The sequence below is a fragment of the Littorina saxatilis genome, linkage group LG2 (assembly GCF_037325665.1).
Source record: "Littorina saxatilis isolate snail1 linkage group LG2, US_GU_Lsax_2.0, whole genome shotgun sequence".
In the NCBI taxonomy this organism is placed as follows: Eukaryota; Metazoa; Mollusca; class Gastropoda; order Littorinimorpha; family Littorinidae; genus Littorina; species Littorina saxatilis.
The window spans coordinates 94,037,293-94,058,586 of NC_090246.1; the positions used below are offsets into that span (position 1 = coordinate 94,037,293).

General features: G+C 43.5%; 2 protein-coding genes across 2 annotated transcripts in view; both read right to left on the reverse strand.

The window, feature by feature from the left end:
* Positions 1 to 12,336, reverse strand: part of LOC138960213 (titin homolog) — a 40,231-nt gene extending 27,895 nt beyond the window's left edge. The window contains exons 1-4 of the mRNA XM_070331995.1: positions 12,210 to 12,336; positions 11,255 to 11,346; positions 9,657 to 9,810; positions 8,672 to 8,711 (exon numbers count right to left, since the gene is read on the reverse strand). Coding sequence (XP_070188096.1) covers positions 8,672 to 8,711; positions 9,657 to 9,810; positions 11,255 to 11,346; positions 12,210 to 12,260 — 337 coding nt within the window. The 5' untranslated portion in view covers positions 12,261 to 12,336. The remainder of the gene's footprint in view (positions 1 to 8,671; positions 8,712 to 9,656; positions 9,811 to 11,254; positions 11,347 to 12,209) is intronic.
* A 1,569-nt stretch (positions 12,337 to 13,905) lies between these two features.
* LOC138960217 (nuclear hormone receptor E75-like) overlaps positions 13,906 to 21,294 on the reverse strand; it is a 31,470-nt gene continuing 24,081 nt past the window's right edge. Inside the window, exon 7 of the mRNA XM_070332001.1 lies at positions 13,906 to 20,195. Coding sequence (XP_070188102.1) covers positions 18,694 to 20,195 — 1,502 coding nt within the window. The 3' untranslated portion in view covers positions 13,906 to 18,693. The remainder of the gene's footprint in view (positions 20,196 to 21,294) is intronic.

The following is a 21,294-nucleotide window of genomic DNA, read 5'->3' on the forward strand; positions in this document are numbered from 1 at the left end:
GAGAGAGAGAGAGAGAGAGAGAGAGAGAGAGAGAGAGAGAGAGAGAGAGAGAGAGAAGAGAGACAGAGACAGAGAGAGAGAGAGAGCGAGAGAGAGAGAGAGAACGCAGGAACGCAGGAACGCAGGAACGCAGGAACGCAGGAAATTTAATGCGAGGCCACCGGCATATGCGCATGGGGGTTTACAAAAGACACAGGAAAAAATAGGAATAAAAATCAACAACAAAATTTCATGGTTGTACAGAAACAAAAAAATATATATCGTGGCACGAAAATTTTACAAATTTTGTCTCAAAGTATCAGTCATAGCAACAATTGCCTGTTTGAAATTTCTTCATCACGTGTTTTCATGGCATAATAACAATACATGGCTACAGCTCTATTAATGTATATACTCTCATTTTGTAGCAGAAAAATCAAGGGTGGTACATGTACATTGTCAGTGAAATATTTCAAAATATATTTTACACGTAGATCCTGGTATTTTGGGCAATGTAGCAGAAAATGTATTTCGTTTTCCACAGCAGGACAAAACGGGCACGTGTTTGGTACAGCACTATAGCGTTTGTTTCCATTCAGGTCAATAATACCTAGGCGTAGTTTGACAAAAATGTTTCTAAATTTAGTAAGTGTGATATCTGTTAGGTATTTTTCCGGCTGCAATAAAGACTTGAACGAACTATACGTTGAAAATCTATCACTTTCCATTATCTTACCAAACCATTCCTGCTTATAGCAGTCAATCAAACGCTGTCTAAACGCACGCAAAAAGGCTTTTTCGTGGACAACACCACCATTCAGCCATACAAAGGAAAACCCACACATATCCAAACAACGCTTTACCGAGCAAGCCCAATTTTGCAAATCAACCTCATTTCCGGGTAACCTTGAAAATCTTTTTTTATCCATCTCGTACGCTTGTCTAGGTAATCTAACCAAAAACATGTTCTGCAGCAGTACCTGATAACACTGACAGTGCTGTCAATGAATAAAGGGAAACGACCGAGTTCTCCATATGCCATCGCGTTTGGAGTTCTTGGTAAAACATTCAAAAATCTTTTACAAGCAAACAAATGCGGAGATTCAACAGAACGAAAGCGTGTGATACCCCATATTTCAGAGGCGTACAAAAGCATAGGTTTTACTAGCGCATCAAACAATTTAAAAAATACACTAACATCCATGCTACCTAAGCTCCACATTGTTTTCATGATTTCTACCACTTTTCCCTTGGCTCTGCCTGCAAATTCTTCTAAAGCAATGTCAAATGATAATTTTGTTGTCAATGTGACACCCAAATATTTATAACTGTTTACAACATCCATAGGTTTACCTTGATAAAACCATTTTTCTGCCTTAGATAGATGACCGCCTTTCCGAAACACCATTACTTTTGTTTTCTTTAAATTTACACTGAGGCCAAGGGCAGAGGAGGCTTGTTCAAGATTGTTCAATTGGTTTTGTAGTCCAGCAGGTGTTGTAGAAATCAAACAAATATCGTCAGCAAAAAGAAGCAAAAAAATTTCTTGTAATCCAGGCAAAAACTGAACACCATGCCTTCCATTTGAGGTTACTATATCGGCTACTTCAGTAATTAACAGGGAAAAAATCAGGGGAGACAACATGCAGCCTTGTTTCACCCCGGCAGGGCAATCAAAAAAGTCAGACACTTCAGGGCCCCATCTTACACATGACTGGACAGAATCATAAATCCCTCATACGGAGCATTTTCGTCGAAGTTTTTATTTTTTGAAGAACGACCCACAAACTATCCCTGTCTACAGAATCGAAAGCTTTCAAATAATCAATAAAAGCAACGTACAGTTTACTTCTCTTTTGTCCATACAGACATTTCTTAATCATAGTCACAAGTGTAAAAAGATGATCAATAGTTGAATAGTTTTTTCGAAAACCAGCTTGTTCTTCACATATCTTGTGTTCACTCTCTGCCCATTTATACAGACGCCTATTTAGGATAGAAGTAAAAACTTTACTAATGGTACTCAGGAGGGAAATGCCCCTATAATTTCCAGGATTATTTACATCACCCTTTTTCAGTAACGGAACTATCACGGACTGACTCCATTGTTTAGGGAACACACCAGTGTCATAAACACGGTTAAAGAACTTAGTGAGAAAAGGGGCAACAATATCCTCAGCTGCTTTTAGAAATTCTGCTGGTATTTCATCGATACCAGAAGCTTTCCCTGCTTTTAATTTTCGAATGGCTTGTTTTACCTCAGCTAACGAAATTTGTTCATCCAATTCATAAATATGTACATCTTCCTCGCTTTCTTCATTTATTACATTTTCGTTTTGTTCAGGCGTTGAGGCTGTGTGCTGTCCCAAAATGTTTTCAAAGTGATCTTTCCAGACATCGATATTTATAGTAGCACGGTTTCTCTCCCTTGGGCGAGACCGCTTTACCGTTGACCAGAACATGGAAGGATTTTTTCTGTTTTCTAGTAAAGAATCTTGTACTGATTTTCTATATGCTTTCTTTTTCTCTTTTATCATATTTTGATATTCAGATCTTTTTTGCAAATACTGTAGTTTATCCTCAACCTTTCTAGTGCGAGAGTACCGACTAAGTAGTCTATTAACTTCACGTTTTCCCTCCCTACACTCTGTGTCAAACCATCGGCTCGTACGACGCTGACGGCCTCCAAAAAACACCGTGCGTCGCATGCACCGACCCGCTTCTAAAAGCGTGTTTACAAACATTGTCAAGGCAGCGTCAGAGTTATCATCAATACATGCAGCAGCGTCATCGATGGCAGTTTGACCTTCACGTGAAGAAAGAAAATCTAAAAATACACTAGCTTTGGAGGAATCCCAAGTCAGTTTCTCTGAACTAGTCTTATTCTCACTGTCTACATCAGCGTCAATTTTTAGGGCAGCACACACATCTAGCCGAACAGGCATATGATGAGACTCAATGCGGTTGACAACAGAAAACATATTTACATATTCAACAAAATCAACTGAAGACAAAAAGTGATCAATAGTACTATTTCCTCTTTCAGACACAAAAGTGAATTTATCATCGAAACCTGGTTGTACTAATCCATGCAGAGGTACAAGGTGAAACATGCAGCAAAACTGAATCAGTATTTTACCAAAGTTATTTGTCAAAACATCTTGTGATTTTCTTTCAAAAACATTACCATCCTCATCATCATCTTCTTCATCAACACATTCAAGACACCAATCCCCTATTCGGGCGTTCAAATCACCTCCAAGTAAATAGTACACATCCCTGCCAGCTTCCATTAAAGACAGAATAAACTGTTCTAGCATTTCTAGAGTACAATCATAATCTTTTTTATCATAGTACACACTGCCCACTGGATGATTATACAGACCAATAAACATCATGTCTTTCTCACAACCAAACAATTCTTTTGAAAGTTTTACGCACAAAACATTTTCACTCTTGGTATCAATAGTCTCAACAAAATCCGACAGACATTTACGAATCAACATAACAGTTCCACCAGAAACATGGCCCATCTTGGTCAGTTTCACACCTGGTGAATGAAGAACAATGAAATCACTAAAATATGTACTGAAGTCAAAGCTTGGCAAAGTAAAGGTTTCAGACAAAAAGCAAACATCAAAAGAAGTTATGTAATCAACAAAATCAGGGTCAGTTAGCTTGGCAATCAACCCATTTATATTCCAACAAAGAAATGAAAAAGAAGTATTCAATTTGTCCTTATTTGCTGTTGCAACATTATTTACATCAGGTGTGTTTTTGTCATGTGCTTGTGTGTCTTGTTTGTTTGCATTGTCATAGCCTTGGCCACGCCCCTATTTGCTGTTTCCTGCACGGGTGGGAGTTCCACGCACGTTGCGAATGTAGGCCGAGTACCCACCACCTCCACTATCGCCACCCAATGTCATGTCTTTGTGGCCCTGCCGATTGGCTGAGCGGGTCACACGCTTATCTCTGGCGTCACTCTGCCCGGAATTCCGACCGGAATTTTCTTCAGTGTGAGTGTCACTGACGTCACGCTCTATTTCTACTTCGCTGGTTGGTTGACGCTGCTCGTGATCAGGGGGCGTCTCCGAGTCGGTGTTTGTCGACAAACCGGGGCCACCCGGCCGGCGGTTGTTAGCACGGCGATCATCGTTGTTTCTGGGGTTGTCATGGAAGCGTAGCTTGCCGTTTGTGTAGTAGGCCGTCTTCCCCTCCTCCCTCAGCTGTTTCAGCTTCTGGGTCTGCCGTCTGGTGAGATCTTGGGCCGCTCTCAGGTTGTCGTGCTCCATGTCGCTTCGTGCCTCACGGTCTTTCATGAGACGCATCGCATCGCCCCAACGTTGGAACTTGGCAATGATAGGGCGGGGGTTGGGATTCTTGGGGTTGGGTTTGCCGAGGCGATGCGCTCGCTCGATGACGTCAGGCTCCCACTGCTTCTGAGGAATGTAGGTGTCAAGAACGTTTTTCACTGCAACAACACAGTCAGCATCGGTGTCGCCAACTTCTTCTGGTATTCCGAAAAACTTGACGTTGTTGCGACGGGAAAACCCCTCCAGCCTGTCAACCTCTGCCTCGAGGCTAGTCACCACACGATACAGATCGTCTTGTTGTGAGGAGAGGTTGGAGATCGACTGTTCGTTCTTCTTGAGGGACTTTTTCATTGTCTCTTGCTCATCCCCAAATTTCTTCATCAATGTCTCTTGTTTTCTAAGCATGTCTTCTTGTCGTTTGAGAATGTCCGCCTGTGTTTGCATGGTTGCCAGAATGACATCCAGTTTATGCTGCAACGACTGCTCTAAGTGTTTGATGCTATCTGCCACTGCAGTTGACTCCGCACCACCACCACTACTTTCGCTACTGCCACTGACAGCAGGCCCAGGGTTTTCCTCTACGTCATTGCTCAATCTCAAGCGTCGTATCGCGAAGGCAATCACTGCCAGGCACAAAGATGGCGCGTGCTGCGCGTGCTGCGCGTGCGGAAAGGTCACCGCCATCGGTGACAGGTGTACAAGGTCATCACTTGGCACTGACAAATGGCCAGTCACTGTTGACGAATTATAAGTCACAGTTCCCAGGGGTGGGAATGGCGCACTAAAAGCACTTTCCGCAACATCTTTGAAGCAGCACACGATGTTCGCAAGAAAAACAAGGCATCCCCAAGTAATGCACACGTCGCTGACTCTGATTTCAGAGCTGTCACCATACACGGGCTGAGCACAAAGCCGGTTCAAGAGATGTTTTGCCACACTAGCCAGATGAAAACGACCAATACTGGCCCTCCAAAGTCCTACCTCGATCATTTTCAGTAGATTTCTGCACACAATCACTTTAGACTTTCACTTGTATAGTTCTGGAGACTCAAACTTTGATATAGCCACTTTGAACTTGAAAAATATCCATCTTGTCTGCACTGTGAAAATGTTTCCCTCCTGCGCCATTCGTGGTCGACCTTGACCCCCGAGAGAGAGAGAGAGAGAGAGAGAGAGAGAGAGAGAGAGAGAGAGAGAGAGAGAGAGTAGTCACCGACAGAGAGAGAGAGAGAGTAGTCACCGACAGAGAGGGGAAGCTAAGAGAACAGAGACAGACAGACAAGGAATAAGACGAAATTGTTTTTATATCGATTTCAGAAATTTAATTTTAATCATAATTTTTATATTTTTTAATTTTAAGAGCTTGTTTTTAATCCGAATATAACATACTAGAATGAATACCCGCTTCGCCGGGTAGCCGGCTTCGCCGGAAAGAAGTACTTAGAGCCGTACGCCGGCTTCGCCGGGTCCGAACAATGGACCCGCCAAGCTTAGATTCGTGGAATGGGAACAGCACGAAAATGATTCAGTGGCCATAATGCCATTCCTGACCATATCGAGTCCCATCCTTGTCGACGAATGTAACCGTGTTAATCACCTTTGGAGGCGAACTCCACTCAAACAGGACTGAGCAAGTTATGGCTTCTCAAAGGAAGGCCAGTACATAAAATTACGTTAAAATTAATATTAAAAGTCCTACGGTTTTGAGCCATTAAGGACTTGAGTGTTTCACATAAAATTACACAAAAGCCGCCAGACCACATCACAAACAGAACTGAACAATGCACAGGTGTTGCTTACATAGAGACACACACACTCACACACACACACACAAAAACACAGAGAAGCCGTATCTATAGAGAGATAGATGACAGTGTATTTTTCGCGTGGCTATAAATTGATTCGACCTTTGCACTTTTACAGTGAGGATAATTTACGGGTCCAATTTACGTTCTGTACACTGCGTTGACCTTCTAAAAATAGTAACAGTAACAGAACGCCGGGAATATGCGAAGACGCTCAGCGCAGTGGACAGCGCAGTGTAGTAACTTACAACTGAACGGGAAAGCCACACGAAGGAAGGGAGATAAACGCCAAACACTGGAGAAGATAAGGAAGAGTTACTTATAATGGTGAAATGAACACAAAAACAAAAATCTGTTCAGCGCTGCGCGCTGAGAGCACGTGTTGAAATATCTCATCGATGATATTGTGTCCGGGGTGTAGCTGAATACGGTGTCCAAATTTGAAAAAGATCCACCGAGAACTTTGGCGTTGTGATGTGGTGTAGCGGCTATGGTGTGTCGGTATGGGGGCCCGGGTAGCTGAGGTGGAACCAAAATAGCTGAGGTGGAACCAAAATCGGTTCAGCGCTGCGCGCTGAGAGCACGTGTTGAAATATCTCATCGATGAGGTTGTGTCCGGGGTCTCTCTGAATAAGCCCACCAAATTTGAAGCAGATCCATCGAGAACTTTGGGCGTGCATGGCGAATACACAAATACACAAACACACAGATACACAAACACACAGACAGACACAAGTCGTATATATATATAGATGTACTAGAATGAATACCCGCTTCGCCGGGTAGCCGGCTTCGCCGGGAAGAAGTACTTAGAGCCGTACGCCGGCTTCGCCGGGTCCGAACAATGGACCCGCCAAGCTTAGGTCCCTCCCAGATTCGTGGAATGGGAACAGCACGAAAATGATTCAGTGGCCATAATGCCATTCCTGACCATATCGAGTCCCATCCTTGTCGACGAATGTAACCGTGTTAATCACCTTTGGAGGCGAACTCCACTCAAACAGGACTGAGCAAGTTATGGCTTCTCAAAGGAAGGCCAGTACATAAAATTACACAAAAGCCGCCAGACCACATCACAAACAGAACTGAACAATGCACAGGTGTTGCTCACATAGAGACACACACACTCACACACACACACACACAAAAACACAGAGAAGCCGTATCTATAGAGAGATAGATGACAGTGTATTTTTCGCGTGGCTATAAATTGATTCGACCTTTGCACTTTTACAGTGAGGATAATTTACGGGTCCAATTTACGTTCTGTACACTGCGTTGACCTTCTAAAAATAGTAACAGTAACAGAACGCCGGGAATATCCGAAGACGCTCCACTCACACTATAGTGCACAATTACGAAGGAAGGGAGGTAAACGCTGAAAACCTGGAGAATATGAGAAGATAAGGAAGAGTTACTTATAATGGTGAAATGAACACAAAAACCAAAATCGATTCAGCGCTGCGCGCTGAGAGCACGTGTTGAAATATCTCATCGATGATATTGTGTCCGGGGTGTAGCTGAATACGGTGTCCAAATTTGAAAAAGATCCACCGAGAACTTTGGCGTTGTGATGTGGTGTAGCGGCTATGGTGTGTCGGTATGGGGGCCCGGGTAGCTGAGGTGGAACCAAAATCGGTTCAGCGCTGCGCGCTGAGAGCACGTGTTGAAATATCGACCAGGTTGTGTCCTGTACCGGGTCAACCTGAATATGCCCACCAAATTTGAAGCAGATCCATCGAGAACTTTGGCCGTGCATGGCGAATACACAAATACACAAACACACAAATACACAGATACACAGACACACAGACACACAGACACAAGTCGTATATATATATAGATGTTTTTGGCCCTGAATCTCTACTATCTTCTAAAACGTTCCTAAGGAAGGGAGATAACTCAAATCAAAGTTATTTTTCAGCAAACTGAGTATGTTGATGGTAATACTTTTACACTGTCTGATTCTTAATCTTATAGAATATGGAGTCGAAGTGAGAAACAAAATGCTAGTAATAACATAATACCAAAACATTATTTGGCAAACGAGTCCGTACCACGGAACCACACACACCAATAAAACAATATAAGATGTTTGATGGGTTGTTGACAGACCAGCTTTTTTGTCGTCCGAGGGGGAGCATATCGTCTTTTTTTTCATATTTATTGACCAAGGCCGAAGGCCGCGGTCAATAAATATGAAACAAAAGTCGATATGCCCCCCGAGGACCGACAAAAAAAGCTGGTCTGACAACAAACCACCAAACATCGTTTTTGTCATCATTTTGGTAGTGAGAAAATAAGATAACAATCAACACAGGGAGCCATGCTTTGAAACACGGGTTCCGTGCTGATAACCACACGAGTTCCGTGCGGATAACCACTGGCAATCAAAGCTTTCAGGTGTTTTTTTCTCGCCATGTGAAAATATGTAAAGGGACAACATCTGCTCGGTGTAATAGTTCTCCCAAGGAGTGGTTGCCTTAGTGACATTTTTGATGTAATAATCAGGTGAGGAATCTCAATTATGTACAACTGAGGTTTGTACGACACAGCCAAGTTCTCACGACTTACCAGTACTCTTTTCCTTGTGTGCGAATCGGTTTTTGTAGGCCTGCAAGCGGAAGATAAAGCACATTTCAAAAACAAAATTTCATTACTGTCTGTTTGAGGTACATGACAGCATCACATACTTCTGTTACAGTTAACGAGAGGTCTTATTCAGTAATTCAATTGCGACATTATATTTTTAGATTCACACAAAATTTGAGAGAGAGAATTGAATTGAACTTTATTTAACAAGGATTAAGATTTAAGGCTACGCCTTTCTTACAATCTGTCCTTGGGACGCACAGATACACAATGATAAAATTAAAAAATTCAAAATTCAAAAGTTAACCAACAAAAGGAGGTCGGAAAACTTCAGCACGTGATGATCAAGATGACGATGATGATGATGATGATGGTGATGATGATGATGATGATGATGATGAAGATGAGGCATGAAGAGCATACATGTGTGGTTATTCATAAAATCAAATGCATACTATGCAGGTAATCATAAGAGAGAAAGATAATCATAAGAGAGAAAGAGAGAGAGAGAGAGAGAGAGAGAGAGAGAGAGAGAGAGAGAGAGAGAGAGAGAGACTGACAGACAGACTGACAGACAGAGACCGAAGGGGGAGAGAGAGAGAGAGAGAGAGAGAGAGAGAGAGAGAGAGAGAGAGAGAGAGAGAGAGAGAGAGAGAGAGAGAGAGAGAGAGAGAAAGAGAGAGAGAGGGAGAGAATGAGAGGGAGGGGGATAGAGGGAAAGAGAAAGAAAGAGAGAGAAAGAAAGAGAGAGAATGACAGAGAGAGAAATACAGAGAGAGAGCAGCGATGACTACAATATCGTTCCGACCAAAATACATTGATCTCAAAGTCAAACACCTAAAAAAAAAAAGCCTTAGAATACTTTATAAACATTCAAACCTATTGTGCGATATTTTACGAGTGCCATGGCGGCATGAAGCAATTGTACAAAAGGCCAATATCATTCCGTTGAAAAGTTGAATCTCACCGCTAGGAAGGCGGACGAGGGTTCGGCAGAGGCGGGCGTGGGAGTGGACGAGAAGACTGGTCTGGAAGTGACCATCTTGGAGTGAAGGCGCTCCCCCTCTTGCAAACCCAGTGCACGCCATATGTACAGACACGTCAGACCTAGCACCAGGGCCCTGTACATTATACATGCAATGACGTCATCCTCACGGTTGATAAACTTACACGAAGGCACGCACAAGTTCCAGAGCACTCGTTCTAATTTGTCCCCCACAAAAATCGTGAGTTAAGAAATAAACAAGAAGAGCAAACGCTCGATCGAGTCACTTTCGCAGTTCTGAATATTATATGAGGCATCAGATGGACAGGAAGAAATTGCTATTCACAACACAATGAGTCACGTTCACATAAAATTTGAGCCCGGTCACTTTTATAGTTTCCGAGAAAAGCCCAACGTTAAGTTGTGTGTTGCCGAACAGAAAAGGCTAGTTATCTCCCTTGTTTTTCTGATAACGTTCGTAAAAGGCTACAGATGTAAATACTTTGATGTAAAGAATAATCCTACAAAGTTTCAATCACATCCGATGAACTTTGTCAAAGATATAAAATGTCTAATTTTTCCTTTGACGCTGACCTGTGACCTTGAAAAAGGTCAAAGGTCAACGAAACCATCGTTAAAGTGTAGAGGTCATTGGAGGTCACGACTAAACAAAATATGAGCCCGATCGCTTTGATAGTTTCCGAGAAAAGTCCAACGTTAAGGTGGTGTCTACGGACGGCCGGCCGGCCGGACGGCCGGCCGGCCAGCCGGACAGACTAACACTGACCGATTACATAGAGTCACTTTTTCTCAAGTGACTCAAAAAGGAAAATATTTGTGTTGCGAATAATCACATTTACACAGTAGGGTCAATGAGTAGTTGCAGGTGTTCTCATCGCTTACAGCACCAAGATGAGCCATTACTTACAATGCCCAGATGACCCATTACTTATATCGCCCAGGTGATTCATTACTTTAAGCGTCTAGGTGACCAATTACATCGCTTAGGTGACCCATTACTGAAACCCATTACTTACAGCGCCCAAGTGACCCATAACGTACAGCGTCCATGGTGACCCATTTCTTACAGCGTCCAGCTGACCCATTACTTAAAGCGTCCAGGTGACCAATTAGAGCGCCCAGGTGACCCATTACTTACAGCGCCCAGTTGAACCATTATTCACAGCACCAAGGTGACCCATATCAAAAGCGCCCAGGTAACCCATGACTTACAGCGCCCAGGTGAACCAGTATTTACAGCACCCAGGTGACCCATATCAAAAGCGCCCATGTGACCCATGACTTACAGCGCCCAGGTAACCCATGACTTACAGCGCCCAGGTGAACCAGTATTTATAGCACCCAGGTGACCCATATCAAAAGCGCCCAGTTGACCCATGACTTACAGTGCCCAGGCAACCCATGACTTACAGCGCCCAGGTGAACAAGTATTTACAGCACCCAGGTGACCCATATCAAAAGCGCCCAGTTGACCCATGACTTACAGCGCCCAGGTGACCCATGACTTACAGCGCCCAGGTGACCCATGACTTCCAGCGCCCAGGTGACCCATTACTTACAGCGCCCAGGTGAGCTCCATAGCGTAGGCATTGGTCACCTCCTGCATGAAATACAGGTAGTCCAGTGCCTCCTCTACAGCCTCGCCAGGCATCTGGCCAACAGATAAAAAAAAAAATCCCAATTATCTAGATATTGACAAACAGACGGACGTATGCACGGACGGATAGGAAGACTCTAAATGACGAACAGGTAGTCTAGTGCCATCTTTTAATATGATGCCAGGAAAAAGAGAAAGACAGACAAGTAATGGTCTTATCAGACAGACATACAGACAGCCAAGAGATGGACGGACACATGACACAGTTCGATACCATCTCTCCGGCCTCGCAAGAAAGAATCCCCCAGATTAAGATAAATACACCACAGGTTTACACACACACACACACACGCTCACACTCACTTCATAACGCACACGTATCTGTATCTGTAGGTTACGTCGCTAGCATCCAGATTGCTGGCTTTGGCGCGACGGGTGGACGCACACACACAGACACACACACACTGGCACGCACACACACACACACACGCACACACACACACACACACACACACGCATTCCCTGCGACTCCCTGCTCGACTGAAGGTGAAGGTCTCAGTCGCATTGTGCCTACATGACGTAATGCACTTAGCAACCACCCTCCATCTTGAATGTAAGTTGCACGCCGAAATCATCAAATACAGCGACAAACATTCGTTTTGTAAAACGAACATACAACAAACAATTAGTCTATGCTGTAGTGCTATTTTCAAGTTTGTCTTGCATACGAATTTAGCTTTAATCCCTCCCAGACATTGTTTTGTGAGAATCAGTTCAATCTCTACAATTACAAAGGCAGATAATTCATAACAAGCATGTAATAGTTCATTGAATGTCTTTCCTGCTGTGTGAAACAATAATTCAGTATACAAGCGATCAATAGAGAAACCTGAGTATCACATGTTGTAAGTGCCTACCTTTGACGTGGGCCACCAGCTCACTCGTGCCACCTCATTTTCTTCGGGCATCTCGAGTGCACAAGGTTTTCCCAGGTCATGCCAAAACGTTTCGCTTCAGCTACATCCCTCGTCATTGAAGTTTGACGTCATACGAATGACGACATCATTTCGTATGGCGCGCTCGGTTTTGTTCTGTCTTTTGAGACTTTGACAGTCTCGGCGACCAGGCAGTCAATACTCCAAGTACGTGTGTACTACTACTAGTGTGTGTGTGTGTGTGTGTGTGTGTGTGTGTGTGTGTGTGTGTGTGTGTGTGTGTGTGTGTGTGTGTGTGTGTGTGTGTGTGTGTGTGAATACGAATTAACTTTATAGGGATTCTGAGCGTTTTATTGTCATGAAATGTAGTGTTATAAACGCAGTGTTTATAAGACATGGGAAGGTAAAGAACAAAACAAGTCGCGTAAGGCGAAAATACAATATTTAGTCAAGTAGCTGTCGAACTCACAGAATGAAACTGAACGCAATGCCATTTTTCAGCAAGACCGTATACTCGTAGCATCGTCAGTCCACCGCTCATGGCAAAGGCAGTGAAATTGACAAGAAGAGCGGGGTAGTAGTTGCGCTAAGAAGGATAGCACGCGTTTCTGTACCTCTCTTTGTTTTAACTTTCTGAGCGTGTTTTTAATCCAAACATATCATATCTATATGTTTTTGGAATCAGGAACCGACAAGGAATAAGATGAAAGTGTTTTTAAATTGATTTGGACAATTTAATTTTGATAATAATTTTTATATATTTAATTTTCAGAGCTTGTTTTTAATCCGAATATAACATATTTATATGTTTTTGGAATCAGCAAATGATGGAGAATAAGATAAACGTAAATTTGGATCGTTTTATAAATTTTTATTTTTTTTTACAATTTTCAGATTTTTAATGACCAAAGTCATTAATTAATTTTTAATCCACCAAGCTGAAATGCAATACCGAAGTCCGGGCTTCGTCGAAGATTACTTGACCAAAATTTCAACCAATTTGGTTGAAAAATGAGGGCGTGACAGTGCCGCCTCAACTTTCACGAAAAGCCGGATATGACGTCATCAAAGACATTTATCCAAAAAATGAAAAAAACGTTCGGGGATTTCATACCCAGGAACTCTCATGTCAAATTTCATAAAGATCGGTCCAGTAGTTTAGTCTGAATCGCTCTACACACACACACACACACACACACACACACACACACACACGCACAGACAGACACACATACACCACAACCCTCGTTTCGATTCCCTCTCGATGTTAAAATATTTAGTCAAAACTTGACTAAATATAATGAGAGAGAGTGTGTGTGTGTGTGTGTGTGTGTGTGCGCGCGCATGTGTGTCTGTGTGTGTGTGCACGTTTATGTGTGTGTTTGTTTTGTGTGTGCTAGTGTGTGTCTGTGTGCGTGAAATGGGTTGCAGAAACCGAATGAGCGATCGATGTCATTTGTAACACACAGACACCAAGCCACACAAAGAAACAGGGCGTCAGACACAGACACAGACGTGCGCGCGTCGACATACAAAGACACATATGCGCATACAACACAAACAAAGAGACAGACAGACAGACAGACAGACAGACAGACAGAAACACAAACACACAGAGAAAGGCCCAGCCAAACCCATACTGAGCACACTTTGCAGAAACAGAAAAAAGAGAAAGCAATACCATATAACTTTTTTATTGATCATACTTTAGAACACAACAAATCACGTAGCTTACACCGGTAGGCGCATCAGCAAAACAAGGACATAAACTATTATCAAGGCACATTAGATAATACGATATAAATATGTAACAGCTACAGAAAGCGTGTCAATCACATTAATCAGTTGCATAATAACATTGTCAATTTTTTTTTATTTTTTAGATTACAGGTACTTGTCTCAGAACAATTCTGTGAATAGATTGATTTTGAACGTTGCATCCAGTGCACACGTTTCTCAACAGGTGTGACTTTGAATCTTGTCAACTGACTTGGTAGAGTCATACAACCTGTCAGAAAGACTAATATTTGGATAGCTGTTTTTCAACAAAAATGAGCACGCCCACGTTTCAGCCCCTTGCCAAAAACATTGAAGGGTACGTTTAAAAAAAAAAGGCTCAATTCAAGTTAAGCGTTGTCTTGCGTGCACAGATTAATAACGACACGAACTTTCATTCCAGTATCGCACGGTCAAAATGTGCAATTCTGTGTCTTTTAAAATGTCTGAAAAGGTGTCAGGCAAGAATGGAAAGTCACGAAGTCAACAGGAGACGGAACTGAGACAGCCCCTCCAGGTGTAGTCATTCACAATTAGAGGTGGTACAGTTTTGCTTCAGTTTAGGCGAACTGTATTGCAGTCGCTTACTGTGGATTAACACACATATTATGATAAATATTCAAACTATAAGTATAACGCGCAATAATTTTCTCAAATTATGGCTGTGATACGGGAGAGTTATGCAAGTTCCCCATCCTAAGACTACGACGCATGCACTAAAATCAGCAAGCATGTAGATCTACAGTTACGCAGGAGACATACGTTTCTCATTATGACTCATGATACACACACGATCACAGTCACAGACCAAACACACATTCACGCCCCCACACAGAGCATAACTGGCCTTTTGCAAATACTTGATATCTTAAATATAAGCCAAATCTTGCTGTTATGCTAATTGACTACCAACCGCTTGCTTATCACCACCCCCCCCCCTCCCTTTCATTTTAATATATAATATATCACCCCACCCACGAAAGTAATTCAGCAGCATAAGTACAGGCTGTAATAATATTCATGTCATAGAAACCTCTTATAGATTCGGATTTATCAGTTGTCAACTTTTCACCGGAAAAGCCGTGCACCGGAAATTAAAAGTTCGTGTATTTTTTTACGGAAGAAAAGTATAACTGTTTCATATTTTTCGATTTCTGCACGCTCATAAATTGTAGATGATCACCGGAAGTTCACAAGTTTTATTCATCACAAGTGTGTGTGACATATAAACGTAAAGTTTGTCTGCTTTTACGAAAGCAGTTGCGGGAAGGAAGGCGACGAATTTTGGCGAATTATGGCACATTCAAAATTTAAACACGTATAAAATGAAAATCCATCGATAAAACGAATCAATTTATGACAGATTAACAAAATAAAATAAAATAACAAATGCTTGGCGTGTTCATTGTTGTTGAGATTGACCTCGTTTCTCAGATGAAGAATATCAAAGTCATATTACGAGCAACAGGTAGTGCCAACCATATATATATAATCATAAATATTTGGACCTTAAAAATGATAACACAGTTGCTTGTGAAACATGGATTTTCTGTACACTCGGCAACAATGTATTGCACGGGTGTTTAACACGCAAGCATTTTACTCTATTCAAATTGTTTTGCATATATATATGAAAACGAACATTGTAAGCTGCTTATTAGTGTTTTCTGTGTAGGGATACAATACAAAGTGATAGACTCCCAAGTTGTATGACCCCCAAATCGACCTGTTCAAAAGCTGTGTCTGAATCAATATGAATTCTTTCTTTATTTGGTGTTTAACGTCGTTTTCAACCGTTCAAGGTTTTATCGCGACGGAGGGGAGGGGGGTGCTGGTATAGAGCCACGTGTCAATTGTTTCTTGTTCACAAAAGCACTAATCAAAAATTTGCTCCAGGGGCTTGCAACGTAGTACAATATACCAGGGGCGGATCAGTTGCTTTGTAAGGGGGGGGTGCACTTTGAATCGAAAGTGAATGTGATGGGCGCGAAGCGCCCGAATTTGCTAGGGAGGTCCGGAAAAAAATTTTGGCTCAAAGAAGCAAAATGGTGCCATCTGGTGCCATTTGAACTTATAAATGGTCATAGAATCAGCTTTCCAATTTTTTTTTTTTTTGTGCTGGAGGGGGGGTGCACGTGCACCCTGTGCACCCCCCCCCCTCGTCCGCCCCTGTATACCACCCCACTGGGAGAATGCAAGTTTCCAGTACAAAGGACTTAACATTTCTTACATACTGCTTGACTAAAATCTTTACAAACATTGACTATATTCTATACAAGAAACACTTAACAAGGGTAAAAGGAGAAACAGAATCCGTTAGTCGCCTCTTACGACAGGCTGGGGAGCATCGGGTCAATTCTTTCTCGTCCCAACCAATATGGGACTCCCCCTAACCCTCGGGGAGCATCACTATGGATACAGAATGGGCGCGGGCCAAAAGGGATACATTGAACAAAACAATCCAACTTATGTTTTATCTGGGGTACTCTGGTCTTACGATTGAATGAATGCATGCATAAATGAATTAGAAAAATTAATGAATAAGCTGCCATATTTCAAAGCTCATTAATCTTTAAATCATTTATCTTTGCTGGTAATACGTTAGTATACGTTTAGCATAACTCTGACTTATCAAAACACTTTATTAGCCTGCAGTAGATAATCTCTCAAGGAAACTGATTACAGAGGATAAGAAACCAGGCCACGGCAAAACATAATCTAACTGATAAAGATTATTTCAATGGCATCACGCAATGAATAAAAGGGACGATTGTGTTTTTTAATCAAGAAAACCCTGGATATTAAACAAACACGAATTGTGAGCAACGGGGACTTTCTCTATAATATAATTACATATAAAAGGAATTATCAAACTCTGTGTGGTGTGTTAAACTAACTATCTTGGCAACGAAAAGCGAAAAGAATCTGTTGGGTAGTTTTTATTTAGGTTGTTACACACATAAACATATGAGAGAGAGAGAGAGAGAGAGAGAGAGAGAGAGAGAGAGAGAGAGAGAGAGAGAGAGAGAGAGAGAGAGAGAGAGAGAGAGAGAGAGAGAGAGAGAGAGAGAGAGAGAGAGAGAGAGAGAGAGAGAGAGAGAGAGAGAGAGAGAGAGAGAGAGAGAGAGAGAGAGATGATGATGATGATGGAACTTTATTTTTCAAGGATAGAAGTTTAAGGCGACGCCTTTTCTTACAACCGGTCCTTACTTCTAATACAAATAGAGAGAGAGAGAGAGAGAGAGAGAGAGAGAGAGAGAGAGAGAGAGAGAGAGAGAGAGAGAGAGAGAGAGAGAGAGAGCGAGTGAGAGAGAGAGAGAGAGAGAGAGAGAGAGAGATAGAGAGAGAGTGTGAGATAGAGAGAGAGAGAGAGAGCAGTACTATAATGTACGTAAATGCCCCAAAACAAACTGTACGCTCCGAGTTGCGTTCTTTTCAACCAACATTATTCTTCTGAATGTGTTTACAACGCAATAAAACTAAGCTTGTCTTAATGTGAATAAAACCTGACCTGACTATTTGAAGGAAATATGTAGTGTTTATCGCATCGAGGTAAGAGATTGGTTCATTCTGAGCGAGATGATCTTGAAACATGCATTCATACAAGTTTACTCTATAATTCATTTTGGTACCCCAATCTAAAAGAACGCACGAAATCTTGTGCAAAAAGGAATAAAAAATTAAAAAAAAAACCCAACATCATCATAAATTACATCACACGCACAACAGAACACTTTGTCATTCATCAACATAAAGGAAAAAGAGCATACCAGAAAACTGTTTTTCATAAAGAAAATACATTAAACCACTAACATAGTGCACCCTCTGCCTAAGATACGATGTATAAGATCACTTCTTATGTTTTCCACCGGTCTTGGTTAAAATGACAGAAATAAAGTCACTGCATTTTAACAGTTTCAGCACTCGGTGTAGAAGTATATGAATATATACACATTAACACATTTATGGCACATGACTGACACGAGATGCAAATAAAAATATACATCCGTAACGGTCACAGTTGAAAAAAATTCGCTTATGGCACAAAGAATATTATGTATGCAAAGAGTTCCACCGGTATTAACAAGTCATCCACATGAAAACTCCAGCCATTCGAGCGATAAGATGGAGAGACACCAGACCAAAGTGTTCTCTGTTTCTTCTCAGCACTTCTTCTTCTGCGTTCGTGGGCTGATGCTCCCACGTACACTCGTGTTTTTGCACGAGTGGAATTGTACGTGTATGACCGTTTTTACCCCGCCATTTAGGCAGCCACACGCTGCTTTCGGAGGAAGCATGCTGGGTATTTTTGTGTTTCCATACCCCACCGGATAAATCTCCACTCTTAACCCACCAGGCGGCAGCGACCGGGATTCGAACTCACGACCTCTCGATTAGGAGGCCGACGTCTTACCACCACGCCACTGCGCCCGTTAGGTAGGTATAGTTAAAATCCACCGGTTTGAGTAACTGTTCAAACCTCCTGGGTAAAAGACAAAATAAGTGCCAGTCAACAAAGCTGTACATGCACAGATTTAAGTAAAGTCTATTGCATGAAGTCCGCAATGCATTCATACAAAGTCTGATAAATAGCTAGTACTTCGCTATGAAAGACTGTTTTGATGTCCATATATATAAATCCTTTCTGAAAAATGACAACAACATTATATTCAAATCCATGAAGTGGTCATCAGAAAGCCGAAGGCGCGAACGTCTGTTCTTGGCGTCCATTGAAACTCACAGTCGGTTGTTTTCTTCCGGAAGTGACGTCACATCCGGGACCCGACATGCCCCGCAGTTCCGAGAAGTGGTGGTGGGGGCTGGTGCGAGTCGTGTGGTTGGATGTATAGGACCAGGCTGGAACGTGCAGCTTGGCCTGCTGCTGCCCTTGGTACTGGTCACTGAAGGGGTTGCTCTGTCCGTTCTGGTGAATCAGGTGACCTTGGGGGGTCATCAGCGGGGGAGGGGTAGCGTGGGAGGGGAAGCTGGACATAGACATAGCAGGAAAGGCAGTCTTAGAAGAAGGGTATTCGGAGCTAGACGTAGTAGTGTAGCTAGCACGGGACGTCGACGATTTCGGTGACGCTTGGCGAGTAGGTGACGTCATTCCGTGAGACGTCACGTTCAGAGGAGAGGCTGGTTGGCTAGAATGGCGAGAGGTCGCGCCAGACTTTTGATGATGCGGAGACATCACCGAATTCACCAGTAGCAAAGGAGGCGGTGATGTGTTCGTAACTGACGCTGAAGTCACCTGGTGCGCAGGGGGGATAATTGTAGGGATTCCAGAACTTTGCGTCGCTGAAGACACGGAGGTCGACATCTGAGCGTTTACTTGTGAAGAAGAAGAGGTCGCTGGATCTGAATTATTCCGCAGAAGCTTATAAAGAGAAGGCTGCCTCTGTTCAGAGAGCGAAAGCCCCGCGGCTGGCTGCTGAGACGCCACAGGGCGAGTGGGTGAAACGTTCGTGCTGGAGCCATGTTGTTGAGAGATGGTGCTCGGTGACCTGGACTTGCTAAACGCTAACGTATCTCCGCTTGTAACGGTACTGGAGGGAGGCTTCCAGCTGTCACGCGCTGTGCGTGAAGAAGGGAAGGCGCTGAGCTCCCTTTTGAGAATGGACGACGAAGTTTTCCCTCTAGATATAGCGCTGAAAGAAGCGGAGCGACTGACCGGCTCCACGGCCAGGGAAGGGGGCAGCTTAGGCGGCGTGCTGAAGGAGTAAGAGCGAGCCATCAGCCCGCTGTCCTCCTCCTCCTCCATTCTGGGATCTGGCATCTCCCGTACCTCCCTCTCTCTCTCCGGGGCACCCGGGCACGCCTCCAGGCCGGCGCTGGCACGACTCATAGCCTCGCCTCTGCCCATGCTGGCGTCCTCGACATACCTCTCACCCTCACCAGGGCACTCGACTCCTCCTTCCTCCTCCAGCACCCCAACAGTCGAAGCGGGAGAGGCGACGTTGCCCACGGAAGAAGGGGTCCGGGTCCCTGACGTCATGGGTGACGTCACGCGGGCGTTGAAGATCTTGTCGAGGTACTTGGCGCTGAGTCCCCTGAGGTCCACCACGGCCTCCACGATGCGGGCGAAGAGCAGCGAGCCGTCCCTGTGGTTGAGGAGCAGCTGACACTTGAGGGCCATGGCGATGTCCGACTCCAGGTTCTCCAGCAAACGGGTCGTCTTCACGCCCTCACGATCTGACAGACAGAGAGAGGGAGATGTCGGTATTATACATGGTGTCTTTGTTGTGAGCGTGAAGAGAAGGTTGTGGTGGGTGTGGAGAGAGGGAGGGGAAAGAGGGGGTAGGGGACAGACAGAGAGATGGGAGATGTAGGTCAGTATTGCACAAGCTGCACGTGTTGGGTGTGTTGTGTTTGTTGTGAGCGTGAAGAGAGGGTTGGGGTGGGATGGAAGAGGGGGGATAGAGATGGAGGGGCGCAGAGAGAGAGAGAGAGAGAGAGAGAGAGAGAGAGAGAGAGAGAGAGAGAGATAGAGAGAGAGGGAGATAGATAGAGAGAGAGAGAGATAGAGAGAGAGAGAGAGGGAGAGAGAGAGGAAAGAGAGAGAGAGAGAGAGAGAGAGAGAGAGAGAGAGGGAGAGAGAGATAGAGAGAGATAGAGAGAGAGAGAGATAGAGAGAGAGAGAGAGGGAGAGAGAGAGGAAAGAGAGAGAGAGAGAGAGAGAGAGAGAGAGAGAGAGAGAGAGAGAAAGAGAAAGAGAGAGAAAGAGAAAGAGAGAGAGGGAGAGAGAGGGAAGAGAGAGAGAGAGAAAGAGAGAGAGGGAGAGAGAGAGAAGAGGGAAGAGAGAGGGAGAGAGAGAAGAGAGAGGGAAGAGAGAGGAAGAGAGAGAAGAGAGAGGGAGAGAGGGAAAGAGAGAGAGAGAGTGAAAGAGACACACAGAGAGAGAATGAGAGAGAAAGAGCGAGAGAGAGGCGGGATCGCAAATACATCAGTCGGCGTGTTCTCTCCCCTTACCCTTCATTTACTGTTCAAAATACAGTCACAGTTTGAACGCTACAAGTTTGAAAAGCTGCATTTCGGTTTGACTGTCTGTCTGAGCCTCCATTTCATTCCGTCGTGAAAGCATATTTCGGTCGACTAAAAGTTGGAATGGAATACTGGAAATTGGTTAATAGATAATGTAAAGATATATTAGAGAAAACAATGTGTATAAATAAAGGCCCACGACTAATGTATCGTAATTGTTCATGACAATGTGCTGTCACGCTTTCAATGTAATTGCTTTTTTTCAGAACTATCTGTTTCCATTTCCTGTATACCACTCCATTACCCCAAA